The sequence below is a fragment of the Geotrypetes seraphini genome, chromosome 7, assembly GCF_902459505.1.
Source record: "Geotrypetes seraphini chromosome 7, aGeoSer1.1, whole genome shotgun sequence".
Taxonomy (NCBI): Eukaryota; Metazoa; Chordata; class Amphibia; order Gymnophiona; family Dermophiidae; genus Geotrypetes; species Geotrypetes seraphini.
In genome coordinates this window covers 20,388,243-20,409,221 of record NC_047090.1, presented here as the reverse complement: position 1 = coordinate 20,409,221, position 20,979 = coordinate 20,388,243, and the positions used below count along the sequence as shown (strand labels likewise).

Genomic DNA, 20,979 nt, shown 5'->3' with positions numbered 1-20,979 from the left:
AGCAGAGGCACTGCTTATGTTCAATCACCATTAAAATTTTTAATCCTCATGAAGCCCTAATATTAACATAAAAATTAAATCCTCCTGCAGCCCTAACATAAAAATGCAATCAATATCCTACAAATTGTTCTCAATTTGCACGCCACAAAACTCAGACTTACCATTAGGCTGCCTCTGCTGGTTAAAAGCATGGATGTCCATGGGAGAGAAGATGTTTGAATGAACTTCACGACGATCTTCCCCAGTATACTTATTACAAGCCAAGATAGAATGTGTATTCCAGTCTGTCCAATACAGAGTATCCTCAAACAAAGTTAAGGCAAAAGGATGCGGAAGTGATCCCTTAACCACAGCTTGCCTATTAAGATAAGATTTGAGAACATTAGAATATGAAGCTGCAAGGAGAGCTACCGGTATTTATTACTTCTGAACACTTTCCTGCCACTGGACATTCTTGTGAAAGGTACTAAATAGTGCTAGAAAACACTGCTCTGTGCTCTTAAAAGGAAGTACTAGACCTTTTTGTAGAAACACTAAGCAACTTAATGTATTCAAGGACTGAACTGGTCAGATGACTGTAGCAATGTTACAGAGCTGTCAAGTTGCCCACTTCTAGGAGGGAGACTTTTTGGCCAGTCCAGATTTTGAACTTATAACCCAAAGCAACATGGTACCTGTAATCCCTCAAAGTCAATGTTTTGGGTCCCATAATACATCCAGATGGAGTTGTGAGAAATCCAGAGGGACCTAAAACCTCCCTCTTGTAACTGGGTAATTTGGTAGCTCTGGTCTTGAAGTCATCGAAAGAAAGATAAAACCTGGTATCACATATTAAGGCCTACGATGCTGAGCCCCAAATCTCTTTGCTCTTTGACAACTGGTTGATGGGTAAGTGAGAATAGGACAACTGAACCTGCTCTTGTAAACTGGCTTCTCTCAAAATGGTGCAGAAAAACGAAATCTAAAAAGTTCTGGTTCAGACTGGATATACACATATAAGGCATGTGAAGATTAGTGGAATATAAAAAAGAATGTACATTTTGAAAATGGTAAACATCTGAAAATGTTGTCATCTAGCTTATTTACCATTCTAATGCAACTACTTTTTCCTCTTTCATAGTCTCAAATACTTTACCTTCTTCATAAGTTCTCTCTCAAGAACTAAGCCAAAAACATTTAATCTCTTTTTTCTAAAGTTACAGAACTAGCCTCCCTCATGCAACCACAAGCCATTCCCATCTCAAGGGTGATGGGGATAGCAAGAGGTTCCTTGGTCTTCCAGCTACTTTCAAGTTTCTCACTTAATCTCTGTGTTTTTCTTTCCCATCCCTGTCCTATTATCTTCTACCAGCTTCCCCTCCCAATACAACCAAGCCTCTGTGGTTACAGTAGCAGCGCAGGAATAGAACAAAGTGCTAATCGTCAAGATTGTGTCTTACATGTACAGTGCTTGAATGTTTCCATTATACTATCAACAAACATGGGAGTATACAAAATTAACACCTGTGTCTGGGTATATCACAATGGAATATATCACAGAGATCTGAAGTTATAATTATTCAAAAACATATAATCTAAAATAAAGTGCATAAAGTGCTCAGACCAAACCACCAATGTGCTCAAGGTTACAAGCATCAGTAGGTACGGGACCATCATTACACCTCATAAGTCCCGCACCGCCAAATTATATCATTTTACAGCAGCAAACAAAACATGCTATTTACTTATCTGGATAGTAGTATAAGCTAGATAATGCAAGCAGGCGGTGTTGAATTGCTGCTATCAAATGATCAACCCCGAATGTGATATGATTTAATGCTCGTTCCTGCCAGGGTTTGGGTTTTGTTGGTTTTTCTCCCTTAGTAGCTGCTAACAGTTCCCCTTCTGAAAAAGCTTAGCAAACCCCAGGTCGAGGGGTTAAAACTACTGGAAAAGCTTCACTTTTTCATTTAATCATATCACATTGGGGGTCGATCATTTGGTAGCAGCAATTCAACACCGCCTGCTTGCATTATCTAGCTTATACTATCTAGATAAGTAACAAAAGTGTTTTGTTTGCTGCTGTATACCGATATAATTTGGCGGTGTGGGACTTATGAGGTGCAATGATGGTCCCATAGCTACTGATGCTCGACCTTAAGTCTTGCAGGTTGCATACAAGATGTTATTAGGACCATAAAAGCCAGTGGGTGCAACACAAATTCCATATTGAGAAAGCTCCATCACTGTGTCCAGGGAGGAGTAACTGGTTTTGTGTTTGGCTCTCAATCAATTTGAGGCCCCCCTCAATCATTTTGAAATGTTGGTGCCTATGATTGGAACTGGATTTTGACTTTGGACCATTTCTTCAAAATACCTGCACTGGCAGATTATTTACTCAGCCCTTGTCTTCCATCTGTAAGTGAAGCCAAGGAATAACAGCTGGACACAAACTGGTGTTAAAACAAAATGTCATCATGGGGGAATACTCAAGATGGCTTGCAAGTCAAGGCTTTCCAAGTCATCGGCCGCAAGCCATTTTAAGAAAGATTAGGTTCTTACCTTGGTAATCTTCTTTCTTATAGAGGTGTCTAGTGGTTCTGAATGCTAGATATTGTATCTGAACCAGCAAGCTACTTGCTGAAACTGTCAATCATATTTTCCAACGCCTGCTCCTTCCCCCTCAGTTTGTACTAAAGCAATCAAGAAGCACTGTAATATAAGACATAATAGGAAGGAGGAAAACAGGGAAAAATCCCCAACACTACAATTTATTTAGGAAACAACAGTATAATATTCAAACTTGTGCAACCAGCACCAAATATATATACACACACACACACACACATATATATACACACACACATATATATATACATATATATATACATATATATATATACATATATATATACATATATATATACATATATATATACATATATATATACATATATATATACATATATATATACATATATATACATATACATATATACACATATACACATATACACATATACACATATACACATACACACATACACATACACACATATACACATACATACATATACATACATACATATACATACATACATATACATACATATACATACATATATATACATACATATATATACATACATATATATACATACATATATATACATACATATATATACACATATATATATACACATATATATATACACATATATATATACACATATATATATACACATATATATATACAACATATAAATACATATATAATATATATCATATATATATAATAACATATATATAATACATATATATATATACATATATATAATATACATATATATATATACATAATAATATATAATATATATATACATAATATATATATAATATATACATATATATATACATATATATATATACATATACACACACACTAGTGTTTAAGCCTGCTACATTAACGGGTGCTAGAATATAGCACGTGCTAGAAACTAGCACGTCCATCTTAGATAAAATTGCCCCTATACGAAAGAGCAAAAGCTGCTCAAACAAATACAAATTGTTTGACGTCAAACTCCTAACAATGAAACAATCAGTAAGACGATTAGAAAAGAATCTGCCTAAAAAGGGGAAAACTGTCAGACCGAAACATCTGGAGATCCAACATAAAACTCTACAAACAACAGATAAAAGAAAAACGTAAATCTTTTTACTCATCTAAAATTAACTCATCTAATATTAGCTCAAAAGGAGCCAACACAAAAGAACTGTTCAACATAGTTACAAATCTATTCGACACCACATGCCACACTCAACCCATGCATAATACCAAACTACCCTCAGCAAATGAACTAGTACAACATTTTGACTCAAAAATCAAAAACCTAAGAAATAACTACTCAACAATAGCTGCATATTAACATCAATCAATTGATATACCAAGAAATGAAATACCAGTGGACATGATCTGGAGTTCCTTCCACAACTCAGATTGGAATAACTACATCAAATTATATAACAAATACTCTAAATCGTGTCCTGGACTCATGTCCCCCAGAGATTATGAAAGCAGCTCCACTAGGATTTAAATTATCCCTATTGAATTATCTAACCAATAACCTAAACAATGGAAAATTCCTCACCAATAATGGTCATATTATAATAACCCCAATCCCCCAAAATTGTAAAGAATCAGCAACATCAATAACCAACTACAGACCAGTAGCATCTATTCCATTTATGGCAAAGATCATGGAAGGATTGGTACACACCCAACTAATGGAATATGTCAACCAATTCTCTCTTCTGCACGAAACTCAATCTGGTTTTAGGCCTCTATTTAGCACTGAAACAGTAATTGCGGCCATTCTGGACAATTTGCGTTACTTGTTCAGTAAGGGCCTCAACGCCCTAATCATGCAATTTGACATGAGTTCTGCCTTTGATTTGGTGGACCATGGAAAACTGTTACAATGCCTAGACACAATCGGAATCAGAGGAGAGGTACTGAACTGGTTTTGAGATTTCCTTATATCACACACCTACCAAGTCAGTTTTAATCACAATCTCTCAGACACATGGAGCAATCCATCTGGTGTGCCACAAGAATCACCGCTATCCCCTTTGCTCTTCAATGTTTACATGACCTCATTGGGTGCACAATTGTCCCAGCTGGGGATAAAACTATTTAGCTACGCTGACAACTTCACAATAATTATCTCATTCAAAAACTCTGTCTCAGAAGTCACCCAGAAGTACTAAATTGGATGAAGCAATGAATGTCTAAATTCAGACTAAACTAAACTCAGAGAAAACAAAATTTTTCATAACACCACCATACCCACTTGATACTAAAGCACCAATGTGCATCAATAACCTTAGTTATCCCATTCAACCCACTATGAAGATATTGGGAATAACACTGGACCAGAACCTAACCATGAAAGACCAGATAGACTCCTTGATCAGAAAAATCTCTCTCACCCTCTGGAAGCTTTGGTCCATCAGAGCTTACTTTGATGTCTCATCATTTCGAATTCTGGTACAATCCCTTATACTAAGCCAACTCGATTATTGTAACATCACCTACTTGGCACTCCCCCAGAAGTATATGCGGCGATTGCAACTAGTTCAAAATGCAGCGGTTAGAATACTTTGTGGACTGAAGAAGTTTGATCACGTGACACCTTCCTATCGACTTTTATACTGGCTGCCGAAAAAGGCACATGTGAAATTCAAGTTTGGTTGTTTTTGCTTCAAGGTACTTTATGGCTTAGCCCCTAAATACATAACTGACCTGTTCTCTTTTACAACCAACAGACACAAGCGAAGCTCACACCCGAACTTTGTTTCTCCACCGGTTAGAGGTTGTAAATTTAAAAGTCATCACCAACATCTCTTCGCACATCAAGCAGCATTATGGGGTAAAGACCTTGAACAACTGCTCGTGCCTTCTATCTATGGGGAATTCAGGAAACGCCTAAAAACACTTCTGTTCCTGAAATACTTAGGAAACCAACCTATACAATCTTAGCCCTCAACAAACGATCGCTAGAACTATCAATTACTAAGTCTGTACTTTGTTTATTCCATTCAATCTGTAACATTTCTAATCATTGTAAACTGCATAGAACTTCACGGTCCTGCGGTATATAAACTGTTATTATTATTATTATGTCTTTCTTTCTTTCTTTCTGTCTCTCTCCCTGCCCCCTTTGTCTGTCTGTCTTTCTGTCTCTCTCCCTGCCCCTGTGTCTTCCTTCCTTTCTTTATCCCTCCCTTCTGCTGTCTGTCTTTCTATCTGTCTCTCTCCCTGCCCCCTATGCAGCAGCAGCATTTCTCCCCCCCCCACTTCCCTGTGCAGCAGCCGCAGCAGCATTTCCTCCCCTTCATTTCCCTGTGAAGCAGCATTTCCCCCACCTCACTTCCATATGCAGCAGCATTTTCCTCCCCCCACTTCCCTGAGCAGCAGCCGCAGCAGCATTCCCTCCCCTCCATTTCCCTGTACAGCAGCATTTCCCTCCCCCACCCCACTTCCCTGTGCAGAAGCAGCATTTCCCTCTCCCTCCACTTCTCTGTGCAGCAGCAGCATTTCCCCCTACCCCCACCTTCTGGCCTGCTCCCTTAGTCCATTGCCACCCCCCTTTCCCGCGGTCTGGCCAGCTCCCTTAGTCCCTAGCCGGAGTTTATTTTTAAGTTTAAAGGTGCCGCCGCGGCTCCTCTCAAGATCCCCTCCTGCGTTGGAAGCCTTCTCTGACGCAGGTGCGGCTCGTGAGAGGAGCCACCGCGGCGGCTTTTAACTTAAAAATAAACTTCGGCTGGTAGGGCCATATTTCCTGGATGGAGGCATGCCACTTCGATGGCTTGAGGAGGTGGAGAGCAGGGAGGCCAGCGCTTTTCAATTTCTCTGTCGGCCACAAGCATAGCTAAGCGCGCATGCACACTCCTGCCGGCCACGGACCTACAGATCACGCAGGTAGGAGTGAGCATGCACGCTTAGCATTTTATTATAGTAGATATATAGATATATCTATATCTATATATCTATCTCATAGCTATTCACGTGACCTGCTAACAAGCAGAGACAAACCTGACTGTATGGTCATGATGATTTACCTTATACATCATCTTTCTTTCTTTTTTTCTTCTCAGCTCTTCTGACAGAAAATTCTTCCAAACCAGATTGATCCTCAGGCAGAAGATAGGCAAAGCACATACACAGGGCGTGGCTTCAGGAACACTAGACATCTACACTAAAGAAAATCGAGGTAAGAATCTAATCTTTCTTTCTAGTGTAAGGTGTCTAATGAGAAGAGGAGACAGAGGGGATACACCACTTAGAAGTTTGATTGTGCGGTATAAAAATTTTTTTTTTAATAAACTTGAATAATAATAATAAACTTGAAACACAAGACTGTCAATGAAGCCGTCCTCTCTTAAACCATTCTCTCCTCTGCTCTTGATACCCTTGCTTCTCCAATCTTACATCTTGTTAGGCATGCCAACCCCAATCTTGGCTTACCTCCGTACCTGCTACCTGTGCTCATCTGCCCATTATGCTGAACGTGTCTGGCTTAAATCCCATGCGCTTGCCAACTTCATACACTTCAAATTCATGCTGATATCATTCCAGTCTGCCCTCTCACAGGCCAAACAGGAATACTATATCCACTTAACCACTTCTCTTAGCTCCAATCCTCACCGTCTCTTTACCACACTAAACACCCTACTCAAAGCACCCTCACCGCATATCACCCCCCCCCCCCTTCAATTTCTCCCCAGATAATGGCAGAGTTCTTCTACAATAAGATTCATAAGATTCACCTGGAACTTTCAACCAGGCTGCTTCACCCTCCTCTCCCTCTATCTGCTCCTTCTACTAACCTCCCCTCAACAACTGCCACCCTCTCCTTTTTCTCTAAGATCACTGAGGAAATGTCTCATCTTCCAAACCCACTACCTGCTCCTCCGATCTGATTCCCACTCACTTACTCTGTGCTCTCTCGCCCTCTGTCAACCCTTCTGTCACATCCTCAACCTATAGCTCTCTACTGCCTGTCCCTGATGCCTTCAAACATGCCATTATCACACCCCTCCTCAAGAAACCCACAGTGGACCCCACGTGTCCCTCCAATTATTGTCCCATCTCCCTCCTCCCCTTCTTATCCAAGTTACTTGAACGTGTTCACCGCCGTTGCCTGGATTTCCTGTTATCTCATGCTATTCTGGATCCACTTCAGTCAGGCTTTTCTATTCCCTCAGAAACAAATGTAGACTAAAGACAGAATGAATGTCTTTACACTGTGAATTGAATAAATTATACATAAGAACCACATCATACATGTAAAGCTGTGAATGAAATGAATTATGAGTTAGAGCACATCATACATGAAAATAAAAAAGACAGACTTAGAACTCATAGGCACTTTAAAATACCAATTTAAAAATGAAGTCATAACAATAAAGAGCCCATGCAACAGGAATAAATTATGCATAAGAATCACATCATCCATAAAAATCAATAAAATTAATAAGAGCAGACTTAAGAGATAGCAGGAACATTTAGATACCAAAAAACGGACAGTCTTAACAGGGAAACCTCTGCAACCATTTTAAAGAGTTTGTGTAAATTTGACTTCCCCCAAAACCCCCTCCCCAAAAAAAAAAAAAAAAAAAAAACAGATATCCACAGTAGAGAGTTGCACGGGAACGGGGATGACGGGAATCCCGCGGGTTCCCCCTTTAGGTCGTGGGGATGCCCCCTCAGGTCACAGGGATCCCGTGGGGACGCCCCCTCATGTCATGGGGATCCCATGGGGACGCCCCTCAGGGTTGCGGGGATCCTGCGGGGTTTGAGGCAGCTCAAGCCAAGTGGCTCTCATCTTCTTTTTCTGCACTACTGCTAAAAAGAACTTACTGCGTGTGCACTAGGAAGAAGCCGATCCTCCTGCTAACTTGTTCTTGCCCACTCCCGCCTTGAAATGGTAATACAGTCTCTTGTTTTCTACAATGCGAGTATCCACCCACTGGTGCCCTATTGTGTCATTCCGTCCATTCAAACAGGAAAGGTACCGCCTCTTCCCTTAGAGAGGAACCAGATTGGCTGTCTGCCATTCCTTAAAGATGTAACTAGCTCACCTTAATAAGGTAGGTTGAGCCCTTGCTACTTAACTCCCCTTACTCGTTCGAACTGGTTAAGAGGGAGAAGGTGGGCGTGGATGGCGGCATCTTTAAATTGGTGGGACCCAAGGAATTAGTTGCCATAGTATATCCTGGTTAGAACTGATCAACAGTCAGCAGATTAGCGTGGTTTAAAAATACAAAAAAAAGGAGCAAACGGAGCTGGGAACAAAAGCATTGTTGAAGAGAAGTAATTGATCGTTTCTGCGTTGTATAGTGAACATGCTGTTCTTATGCTTGCTGCCTATTTTTAAATTAACTAGGTTCTGTAGATCAGACGGTAACTTCTGTTGCTGTATGGGTGTTCTGTGCCTTTTTATTTACTTTTTAAATCGTTAATACTTTTTGAAAGTTGTTAAAGACTAGTTACTTTTAGCTGGGGTTTTCGAGTGTTTATGTAGAAACTATGGTCTCTTAATATAGTACCTCTTTGTATTTCTATACTGGTCCTATTATCTCGGTTGTGAATGCTGAACCGTTTGTTGCTGTGCCTGAAAAAGAAACGTATTTAGTGCTTTCTTGTGTAGGTTACTGTCAAGCTAGCAGGAGAGGGAAACAAGTATACTAGTAAAGTCTCTGTTACCCGTTCCTATTGTTTCTGTTAAGAAAGAGGTACCATATTTAAAGGGCTGAGGGATGACCGCAGCACTATAGAATTATTGTGTGATTAGAATTGTGGTTTTTTCATATAAGAGTTAATAAGAAGCTAAATGAGGGTGAATAGCAGTGGAAATCTGAAAGAAAACAACTGAAGGACTAAATTTCATTCAACAGCTATGTTTAGAAAACTACCTCCAATAAGGAGTTACTCTACCCTCTTAAAATGTCTTTTATTATAGTACAGCATGCCATATGTGTGTCAGTGAGAGGGAAAGAGAGATGGTGTACACAGGGAATGGAAGAAAGTGGAGAATTCTTGGTCATAGGGAGGGAGTAAGGTACAGATGATAGGGAAGAGAAAGATAAGAGGGAGAAATGTGGAAAGGGGACAGATTGAAAGGGATGCAAGAGGGAGGAATGTTGGACATAGTGGTGAAGGAAATGGAGGGAGAGATGTGGCATGGTGCTGGAGAGGGGTGATAGAAGGAGAATTGTTGGGCATGGGGCTGGTGGGCAGGGGTGAAAGATGCTGCACATGGTCCAGGGGATGAGAGAGGGATAAATGCTAGACCATGGTAAGAGGAACCAATGGACAGCAACAGAAGAATTTACAAAAGACAGGAAAACACAAAAAAAAAACTGAGACCAACTTGATGGAAAAATAAGTCTCCAGACAACAAAGGTAAAAAACAGTATTGACTAAAATATGTTAGCATTAGGAAATGTATACAGTGTCTTCGTATTGTGTTCAAAAGAAAAGGAAATGCATTTCTGGTTTTATTTCTACAGTGTAGTTGAAGTACTTGCTGACCCCTGGCTGTGGCTGGTGGTGATCCCCAAGCACTGTGAGCAGAGGACCTCTTTTAGAGACAGCCAGAACTCCCTTCCACCAAGCGCAGCAGCTGCTGGCAGCATCCATAAGACACTGAGGTGCCAGCATCTGCTGCCTGCCAAGCTTAGCAAAAGGGAGCCCCGGCCACCTTCAGAGGAAGTCCTCAGCTGACATAGCTTAAGGGGTCCTCATAAGCTGAGTATTTATATTTTATATTTACATTAGAGGCTCTGGTAGAAACCCGTTTACAAAGTATGTATTCTTCACAATTAATATTTCTAAATTAATAAAGTCTCTTTGCTTATTTGTAAATGGGTCTCTACCAGAGCCTTTAATTCAGTAGCATAATTAAATGAAATAACTATTTCTGAAGTTTATAGGGATGGGCGGGGACGGGGGGGATTCCTCACGGGGACGGGTGGGGACGGGGGGGATTCCTCACGGGGACGGGTAGGGACGGGTTGGATTGGATTTTGGCGGGGACGGGTGGGATTTCTGTCCCCGCGCAACTCTCTAGTCCACAGGACTTGCAGGGAATATCTTGCTATTAAATTGTATACTGGTCAATTCACTGTAACCCATATACAAATGAAATACAGTACAGGGCTAGATTTAGAAACCACAAATTCTTACGGTCACATGATTATAACCTGCATTAACAGCAAAGCATAAGGTCAATGGTTATTTGATGATTCCTGGAACATCCAGAGAGTGGATTTATTCTTTTTTTTTATTGTTTTATATTTAAAAATTAGCCCTTTAACACACCACAAGTTTCTAGTGTTCTGCCTTTCATCATGCTTCTTAAATAGGCATTTCAATCTTGCCAACATAAAAAGTCAAAACAAAAATACTACCCAGGACTATAAACTAAATTTTATATCTTTTCATTCTGAACAACTCGGGGGTTTGCTCCTTTCCCCAGTGGTGCTCCAAGACCTGAACTCCCAGACTAGCTCTACCGAGGAGAACAACTTGGGATACCTAGCACTGAAACCATCACAGCAATCTCTAATTTAAAGGTCACTTTCTTTTTGTGAACAAAGAATAGATTAGAAACATGATGGCAGATACACCAAATGGCCCATCTAGTCTGCCCATCCACAGTAATCATTATCTCTTTCTCTCTCTGATAGAGCCCACGTGCCCATCCCAGGCCCTCTTGAATTCAGACACAGTCTCTGTTTCCACCACCTCTTACGGGAGACTGTTCCATGCATCTACCACCCTTTAGGTAAAAAAGTATTTCCTTAGATTACTCCGGAGCCTATCACCTCTTAACTTCATCCTATGCCCTCTCATTGCAGTTTCCTTTCAAATGAAAGAGACTTGACTCATGTGCTTTTATATTATGTAGGTATTTAAACAACTCTTATCATATCTCCCCTCTCCCACCTTTCCTCCAAAGTATACAGATTGAGATCTTTTGCACAGAGCTGCTACATTTCACTGCTGTGCAACCATTACATGCAGCATAAATTTTCCAGTTGGGGTGAAATGTTTATATTTAAAACAAAACCAAAAACAGCCAAACCCTTCTGTCCTCTGCATTCCTCAACCTGCTTGTTTCCATCAGTAAGTCATCAAATGCTTCCAACTTAACATAGCAGCACAAAAGGTGGCAATTTACTGCTGAGATTTTACAAGCGTCACTGAAATACTGTAAGCTCAGCAGACACTGCTGACACCACCTGTTCACCAGGCAGTGTGTAATACGTGAGTGAGCAAAAGTTATTCTTGATATACATATTTGATATACTGTTAGCACTGCAATACAGAGCAAAATGGTTTAAATTAAAAATTTTTAAAGAAAATAAACTTTAAAAAAAAAAAAAAACAACAAAAATCAGTAAAAGAAACTCGGCAGTATAAGCGTATCCAACAACTTACTAAAGTCAATACTGACAAACAAGCTCATTAGCACAAATATGCTTTAGGGCGCTAGTCTTTGACCAGAGGGCCGCTGCGTGAGCGGACTGCTGGGCAAGATGGACCACTGGTCTAACCCAGCAGCAGCAGTTCTTATGTTACACAAATCCTGTGTCTGTGTGTGTTTTCCTGCACAGTGAGTTATTCCTTTTCCTTCCATAAACCTCTGCTCTCCTCCACATTCTTCTCCCTCCCTACCCCCCCAAAAAAAAAAAATCATTCCCTTTTCCTTTCCATCTCTTAACCATTTTTCCCTGCTTGAGCCTCTTATTTTAAAAAGAAGTTACCATATGTTTATTTAAAAATAAAAAAAAATAGGTATATTCCTTTTTTAAGATTTGAGCTTGAACCAGACTATTATATAGTTCGCATTACACAGGTTAGTACCAGAGCAATGCAGAGAGCTCAGTATAAGGCTGCAGCAGTGGGATACAAGAATTGCACCCCCAAGCCCATAATAATCCACAGTGGTGACAAAATACATTGGTGATTCAACTGCTGCTGCCTCAAGACCATCTCATACTAGCAGGTGTCAGGGGTACATTACTGTATTCAGTCAGCTGCCTGAAGAAATTGCTTCTGGCATTGGGTTGTTTTTTTTTTAATCACACTATACCAAAAAGATTCAAGGTGATTTACATCCAGATTAGCCATAAAATCTACGTCACTTGTTTTAGTTTCAAATCCAGTTCTCCTCAGTTTTGCCCTTTTTCCATTTCTTGAATGAATTCTTCTTATCACCTATAGCTTTCTTCACTTCTTTAGTTATCCACGCTGGGTCTTTTGTTTTGCTCTTTTTGCACCCTTTTCTGAATCTGGGGATATATAGATTTTGCGCCTCGCTCACTATGTCCTTGAATAAAGACCAGGCTTGCTCTACAGTCTGCCATTTCTTTGAGCTGTTCCTAAGTTTCTTCCTTACCATTACCCTCATCGCTTCGTAGTTTCCTTTCTTGAAATTGAAAGTTGTCGCTGTGGTTCTCTTTCCCTTCGGTATTCCTACTTCAACTTTGAACTTGATCATATTGTGATCGCTGTTTCCCAACAGTCCCACTACTTCTACTTCCTTTGCAGGTCCTCTTAGCCCATTAAGGATTAGATCCAGAGTGGCATTCCCTCTTGTCAGTTCTCCATCAACCTGCTCCATGAAGCAGTCCTGTAAAGCCTCCAGGAATCCGATCTTCCTAGCGCATTTTGAGTCTCCAAGACTCCAGTCTATCCCAGGATAGTTGAAGTCTCCCATAATAATCGTGTTACCGCTTTTGCATTCTCGTTTCATCTCAGCTTCCATTTCTTCATCGGTAGCTTCGGTTTGCCTAGGTGGACGATGATAGTAATAATAATAATAATAATTTTATTTCTTATATACCGCTATACCCTAAGTTCAAAGCGGTTTACAATGAGAGTCGTGCCGAGAGAGAGTGCAGAGTTTACAGCAGGAGACAGGTGTTTACAACAAGGTACATATGTACCTTGTTGTAAGATACAAGCTTTGGGACCAGGAATCTGAGATACATTAACTTTGGAACAGGATATCTAAGATACACTGGAGTGAAACAGGGTAAATCTGAATGGGGCAGTTTGCAAGAAGATATGGCTATAAAAATACAACTGGTTGGGGTAGCTTGCAAGAATATACAGGCGATTAGAATACAGGAGTTAGCAATATGAGGCGAGGTGATTTGGGTCAAGTTACAGAACGAATGGTTCAGACCAAAGTACAAGAGATCAAAGCTGCTTACAGGAAGATAATTACAATAAGAGTAAGATACAGGATATTACAATGTGAGTGAGATAGTGGAAGATATTTACAATAAGATACAGGGTGTTACAATGTGAACAAGATACAGGAGATCAGCGCTGTTTGTAGGAGGATATTTACAATGAGAATGTGAGAGGCATTACAGCAATATACGTCGAAAGGGAAGGGAAGAAAGGTAGCGGATGGGCTTTCGGGGGGGGGGGGTTACCAATTGGTAGAAGAAAAACTAGATGGCGTTGAAGAGACGGGTCTTCAGTGATTTTCTGTAAGTCTGCGTATGATGCGGCCTCAAGAATTGGTTTTGCTAGCCATATGTTCAGTTTAGCTGCCTGGAATGATAGCATTCTGTCTAGGTACTTCTTGTAGTGACATGATTTCAGTGATGGGTAGATAGAGGTTTGCTCTGCGAGATGACTTATTCGGGCAGTTGGTGAAGAATTGGGAAGCTAGGTAAGTTGGTAGCATCCCGAAGATAGCTTTGAAGCTGATGCAGGCAAACTTGAATAGTATTCTGGATTCTACTGGCAGCCAGTGAAGTATTTGGAGATATGGAGTGATATGATCCCATTTTTTTAGTCCGAAGATGAGTCGGACTGCGGTGTTTTGGATTAATCTTAGCCTGTGAAGTGACTTTTTGTAAGCTCCCAGGAATATGATGTTGCAGTAGTCCAGAGTACTCAGGATGGAGGCTTGTACTACTAGTAGTCGAAAGGATGATTCGTCGAAGAATTTTTTGATGGTGCGGAATTTCCATAGAGTAGAGATACATGTTTTGAACATTAGATCTGTATGTTTTTCTAGTGTTAGATGTCTGTCAAGGGTAACCCTAGTATTTTTAAAGATTGAGCAATTTCGTAGTCTCTGCCGTTCACGTGAATCTTATTGTCTTTTATCTGCTCGTTGGGAGAAGCCAGGAAAAATTTAGTTTTTTCTGTGTTCAGTTTGAGTTTGAAGGCCTTCATCCAAAGTTCTATTTGGTTTAGGATATTGGATAGATTAATGAAATTCGGCGAAATATTGGATAGTGGAAGCACGATGGTGATATCGTCAGCGTAAACGTGGAAGGTGAGATTTAAGCTCTGTAGTAGGTGTCCCAATGAGATGAGGTAGATGTTGAAAAGGGTCAGTGACAGCGGGGAGCCCTGGGGAGGTCTGCAGTTGTTATTCCAGCTGAAGGAGAATTTTGTCATCTTTGAGTACTTGATAGGATCTGAGTACAGGCCCATCTTTATCTCGGGACCTTTTCTTTCCCAGTATTTTAATCTCATAGTGATTCCAATTTGTTGGTCGTCGCTGCATATATATATGTGGCATTCGGAAAAACTGAAAGGGGACAGATTCAAAACAAATGCTAGGAAGTTCTTCCTTTACCCAGCGTGTGCGTGGACACCTGGAATGCGCTTCCAGAGGACGTAATAGGGCAGAGTACGGTATTGGGGTTTAAGAAAGGATTGGACAATTTCATGCTGGAAAGGGGGATAGAAGGGTATAAATAGAGGATCACTGCACAGGTCCTGGACCTGTTGGGCTGCCGCGTGAGTGGGCTGCTGGGCACGATGGACCTCAGGTCTGACCCATCAGAGGCATTGCTTATGTTCTTATGTTCTTTCTGACCTGACCCTTCGCGATAGAGTTTGTATCCCGGCAGTGCTATGTCCCATTTGTTTTCTTCATTCTACCATGTTTCGGAGACCCCAATGATGTCTAGGTTCTCAGTTTTGGCCATGACTTTCAATTCCCCCATTTTGTTCCTTAGGCTCCTTGCATTAGTATATATGCAATTTAAGTCCTGGAATTTTTTGTCCTTCATTTCCTTTCCCTGTGCTTCGATCTTTATTTTCTTCTCCTGTGTTACAATCCTCTTATCTTCCTCTTCTGGATCAGTCAACTCCTGTTGTTTTGCCTGTTGTTTCTTCCCTGCCATTTTTCCCCACTTTAGTATCTTCACGGGATACCTTCTTCCGAATCGTCGACACTTGGTCAACTGTCGGCTTTCCCCTTCTTCTCTAGTTTATAGCCTGTTCTATTTCTCTCCTGACGTTGTTTGCTAGAAGTCTAATTCCCGCCGCGCTCAGGTGCAGTCCATCTCTCCTGAAGAGCTTGCTCTTGCCCCAAAACATTGTCCAGTTCCTCATGAAGTGGAACCCCTCTTCCTCACACCATCTCCTCATCCATGCATTTATTGATTGTAGTTCCGTCTGCCTCTTCACATCTGCCCTCGGTACTGGTAGGATCTCTGAAAATGCTATCTTCTGAGTCCTCATCTTCAACTTCATTCCCAGAATCTTGAACTGTTCTATCAGTGCACTTCTACTGTAGTCCCTCCTGCTGACATCATTTGTCCCGTTGTGAATCATTACTGTAGTTTCTTCCGTCTCTGCTCCTTCTAGGATCTTTCCAATTTTGTCAACAATGTCCCTTTGTTCTCGCTCCTGGGAAGCAGGTCACTAGACAATCCTATCTCCCACCTGCTATGTGGCTATCTACTTGCCTCAGTTTTTGCTCCGGTCGCAGGTCTATGTCCTCGGATGCTTCGCTGCTTCTTCTTCTATGTCCTCGATGTACTTCGCTGCTTCGCTGCTTCATCTTCTGGGCATTGACTAGACCTTTCCTCCCCTTCCTGCGGGATTCCTCTGTGAGTTTCTTCCTTGGAGTCATCTTCCACTTGTTCTCCCTTCCATGATGGTGTGTCTTCATCTTTCTTCTGTTGTTCGTGTTCTTCTACCCTCCTCATGTAGGCCTCCTCAATGAATTCCTCGAGTTCCCTGACTTCTTCCTCAATGTGTCTCCCTCTCATGAGTCCTCCGCTGTCCTGATTGAGTTCTTCTGTGATGTAAAGTCTCTTTCCAGTTCTTGTATCCTGTCCTTTCAGTTGCCCAACTTCCCTCTTCAAGCTTTTCAGCTCCTGACACCAACTGTATATATATGACTGCCTCCCGAGGGGAGGTAGTCATACATATGACAGCCTGTGCAGAACACTGTAAGTCAATCTTCTGGATTCCCTCTGCTTCCGCCTTTTTGGAGTACTCTCTCATTTCACTGGTTCCTTTTTGCTTGTGTGAGTGTGTGTGTTTTCTTCTGTGCCTGCTGCTTGCTACTTCCCTATTCCCCTAGTTATGTTTTTCCTGTATCCACTCCTAATTGCCACGTTTGTCTAGTGTTAACTAGTGCTGAGGTGTTCTGTGTTGATTGGTGTTCCTAACTTTAGGATAGCAGTTTGCGTGTGTCCTGCTGTTGTTACGTATGTATGTGCCCTCTGTGTCTGCTTTGTTTTTGCTTTTATGTACTTGTTTGGTTGGTTATTTAGCTGTTATTTCTTGGCTTCCTTACCTTGTTGCCCTTCCTTGGTGTCCTTGGGTGTGATGACTGCCCTTCTTGAGGCCCTTCGCAAAGGCGCTCTCGTGTCGTTTGTTCCTCCCTTTTTATGGGGGAGATCAGCTTCGGTGTGCTGCTGACGTCTGAGAGGTGGGCGGAGTTCTCTCGCCTCTGCTTCCTGCCTCTCTCTCCTCGCTCCCGACTCTCCCACTGCTCCTCTGTCTCCTGCCTGCCTCTCACTTCACTCTCCCTTTTGCTCAGCCTGTACTCAGAGTTAGTTTGTAATTCCAAATTAGACAGATGGATGAGGTATCAAGGATTGATGACTGACCAAGATTGATAGGGTTCACAGTTATACATGTCCACCATGAAAAGAATCTCTTCCATTTGAAATGGTAACTTCATTGAGTGGACAGTTTTCTGGAAGCTAGAAGTATTACTGGACAGTTTTCTGGAAGCTAGAAATATTACTGTAACATCAGCTGAAAGATGGAGAAGCTGTCAAAGCTAAAGTATGAGGGTTCAGATGGAGCAAGGAGCCCTTGTTCTGAGCGAGAAGAGTTGGAAACAGCATAAGTCTCCACAACAATTTGGATGAGAGCTCTAGTAGAAGTGGAAACCATACTGATAAGGCCAATGAGAAGCTATGAAACTCATAGTTCTGTGATTCTGATATTTTCTTTTTTTAATACATTTTTTGTAATTCTTTTGTAATCCGCCTTGTACCACAAGGCAATGACGGAATAGAAATCTCTAATGTAACGTAATAATTTGAGGAGAGTTTTCCCTATCAAGGGAAAAGTTAGAAAGGCATTCAGGAAGCCATTCCCCCAATGTAGAAAAAAAGCATCAGGAGCTACACAGTTGGAAGCTAAGTATCTGGAACAAAACCTTGGAAGTTTTTTTGATCTGGGGAAAACAAACAGATCTGTAGCATTCTCCATTCAAAAAAGACTGGTTGGAGAACAGACATGTTAAGAGACCATTCGTGAGGTTGAGGAATTCTATTCAACTTGTCTGTAAAAACATTCTGTTTGCCTGCTAGACAGAAAGCTGTAAGATATTTTTTGAGCTGCTGCCCAAGACCAAATCGTTGTGACCTCTTTACAGAGGGAGTAAGAGCCTGCTCCTCCCCATTTGTTCAGGTAGTACATAGCTACCTGATTGTCCATATGGATGAGGGCTACTTGGTAATGTAGATGATCCTAGAATGGTTGTTTTTTTTGTTTTTTTAAGAGTATTTCCTATGGCATATAACGTTGATATGAAAGCTGGCCTCTGAGACTATACAGGGTCCTTGGGTGTGAAGACCATATAGGTGAGCTCCCCATCCCACCATAGAGCAATCCATGAAAAGAACCTTCTGGTACTGAAGGGGTTGAAATAGCAGACCTTGAGTGAAGTTGAACGGGTTCAACCACTAATGAAAGGAATGACATAGGGTGCACATTACCCAAATGAGAGCAGAAAGAGATACTATAGCACTGGGGAATTCTGAGATAGAGATGCGCAAGATGGGTGACGTGGACTGTTGAGGACATGTGACTGAGAAGGCGGAGTATCTGACACAGAAATAGAGGTCTTATGAAATACCTTGTGAGAAAGACTGATTAGATTATTTGTTTACTGTTGTGGGAGAAAAGCACAGCCTTATACTGTGTCCAATTCAGCTCTTAAGAATTCCAAAGTCTGAGTAGGTTGTAGATGAGACTTCTGGTAATTGATTACTAGATCTATTAGCTTGAGGCAATGAATAGCTGAGTTGATCGCAATTTGGGCTAATTACTGTGATGATGCTTTGATCAACCAGTCATCTAGATAGGGGAAGACATGAAAACCACCCACCACTCCCCATTGTGAAGCACAGTTGCTATTCTTAAAAGGCACTTTGTGAAGACTTGAGTATCCGAGGATGAGCCAAAAGGAAGAACCCTGTACTAGAAGTGTCGGGTTCCTACATAAAAGCAGAGCTATCTCCTGTAAGCATGTGTATATATTCTTTGGGAGCAAAGCCAATCCTCGTCTTTCTGACCTGTGAAGTGCCACAGAGTTTGGCCTTGTTGCCCATCTTTAATAATCAGTAACTACTATATAAGAATTTGTAATCAGTGGCTATATATATGCTGATGGGTGGAATATCACCTCCGACTATCCTATAGAAATTCCTTAATGCAATCTCTACTTGGTTCTTGGGATCATCAGCCAGTTTTGAATATTTCTAAGACTACATCCTGCTGGATTACTGGCCTTTCTCAGCATCCATAATTACTGGATCTTCCGATAACGGCAGTAGATATCTTTATTTATTTAGGTCTCATTTGAGTCTCAACTTTCTTTTGTCAAACAGATGTCCCATCTTTACTATATGGGATTTTATTGCTGCATCACTTAAGATCTTTGAGACTTTTTTTTTTATGAGACTGCTTTACATACATTATTTCATGCACTGTTAATTTCCCAGATCCATTTCAGCAATGTGGTTCACGCTGGTACTTCACCTAATACGAAGTAGTTGCAGACACTGCAGAATGCAATATGGTTCTTGGGTAAAGCACGTAGATATGAATACATGACCATTTACATATGGATTTTCATTGGCTTCCTGTGCAACTTACAGTATAGCTTAAGTGGCTGGTACTTGTCTATAGAGCACATTACCAGATGTTTCCATCTTATCTGGCAGCTAGGACAATATTATACATGCCAGAAAAACTTAAGTCCCTATAGGCTCAATGGATTTTGATTCCTTCACTTTCTAGAGTGCACTGCAAGATTATCTGTTCTATTGCTTTCTTTTGGATGATCCCAGATGAATTCTCTGAAAAAAAGTTTAAGGTTTTGTTAAAAGCAATTTTTTTGTTGTTGTTGGCACAGGCATTTGGCCTACAGAGCTTAGTGGTATAAGCAAGGGATGGTGGTGGGGGGGACTTCTCTTGGTGTCTGGGGGACATTTAGTTTGTTTTGTTGGTCTGTGGTTGGTCTGAGCTTGAGTTCTAAGTCTTTTACTATCATTAATGGCACACTATTTACTTTATTTATAATGTTTTCTGTTTTTAGATGTATAATGTAGTGTAAACTGTTTTTAAAAGCTTAGCGGTATAGCAAATTTTAACAAATGAAACAATCAGCACTATGCTGCATGCCCACCATGACTGGGGAGGGGGGGGAGAAAAATGCATGTATGCAATAGGAGAGTAAGCTGGAATGTGTGGTGGGGAGGGAAGGAGCTGGGGCAGTATGTGCAGGTGGGAGAAAAAAAATACGACAGTTATACAGAGGGGTTCAGTTATTGGAGATAATTTGTAAGGATGCATGCCACAGGAAAGTTTATGAGGAGTGGTCCCTGGATGAGCTATAGGGGAAGGATTTCAGAGTGTTATGGGGATGTGCGCTGGCAGGCAGGGAGGCAAAGGCAGCAGAAAATGTTTTCAGTTGGAGGAACCAACAAACCTGCTAATACTATTTGGGCAGAATCTTTTTCTGCTATCTATGGAGGGAAGAATGAGAGCTATGGAGTTGTGTGCTGGGGAGAAAGCTGTGTATGTGTTGTAGTAAGGCTAAGAGCGTCACAACGGATGAACACCTCACTATTTTGGGTTCAATCACAGGATGGCAAAAGCCTTCAATGTCATTCACATCAAGATATGTGTATATCCACTTTTGGCTCTCTTCATAGCCTCCTGATACTGTATTGTATATTTAATTAATGTTGCTTGACTTTCTATCATACTTTTGAAAATAAATAAAGACTATACAACAGTAAAGGATTTTTTTTTTTACTTATCCTTTTAATGCAGTGTCTCTAGCATGCCAAGAGCGTGCAAAAGAGACAGGTACCAAGGCCAGGGACTGAGAAAGAGGGATGGAGGGCTTTCTG

The 20,979-nt window shown here is 41.0% G+C and overlaps 1 protein-coding gene across 2 annotated transcripts in view; it reads right to left on the bottom strand.

Annotated features, from left to right (window-relative positions):
• LRP6 (LDL receptor related protein 6) overlaps window positions 1-20,979 on the bottom strand; it is a 244,652-nt gene that overhangs the window by 153,053 nt on the left and 70,620 nt on the right. For both annotated transcript variants that reach the window (XM_033951962.1, XM_033951963.1), the window contains exon 4: window positions 162-358. In XM_033951962.1, coding sequence (XP_033807853.1) covers window positions 162-358 — 197 coding nt within the window. The remainder of the gene's footprint in view (window positions 1-161; window positions 359-20,979) is intronic.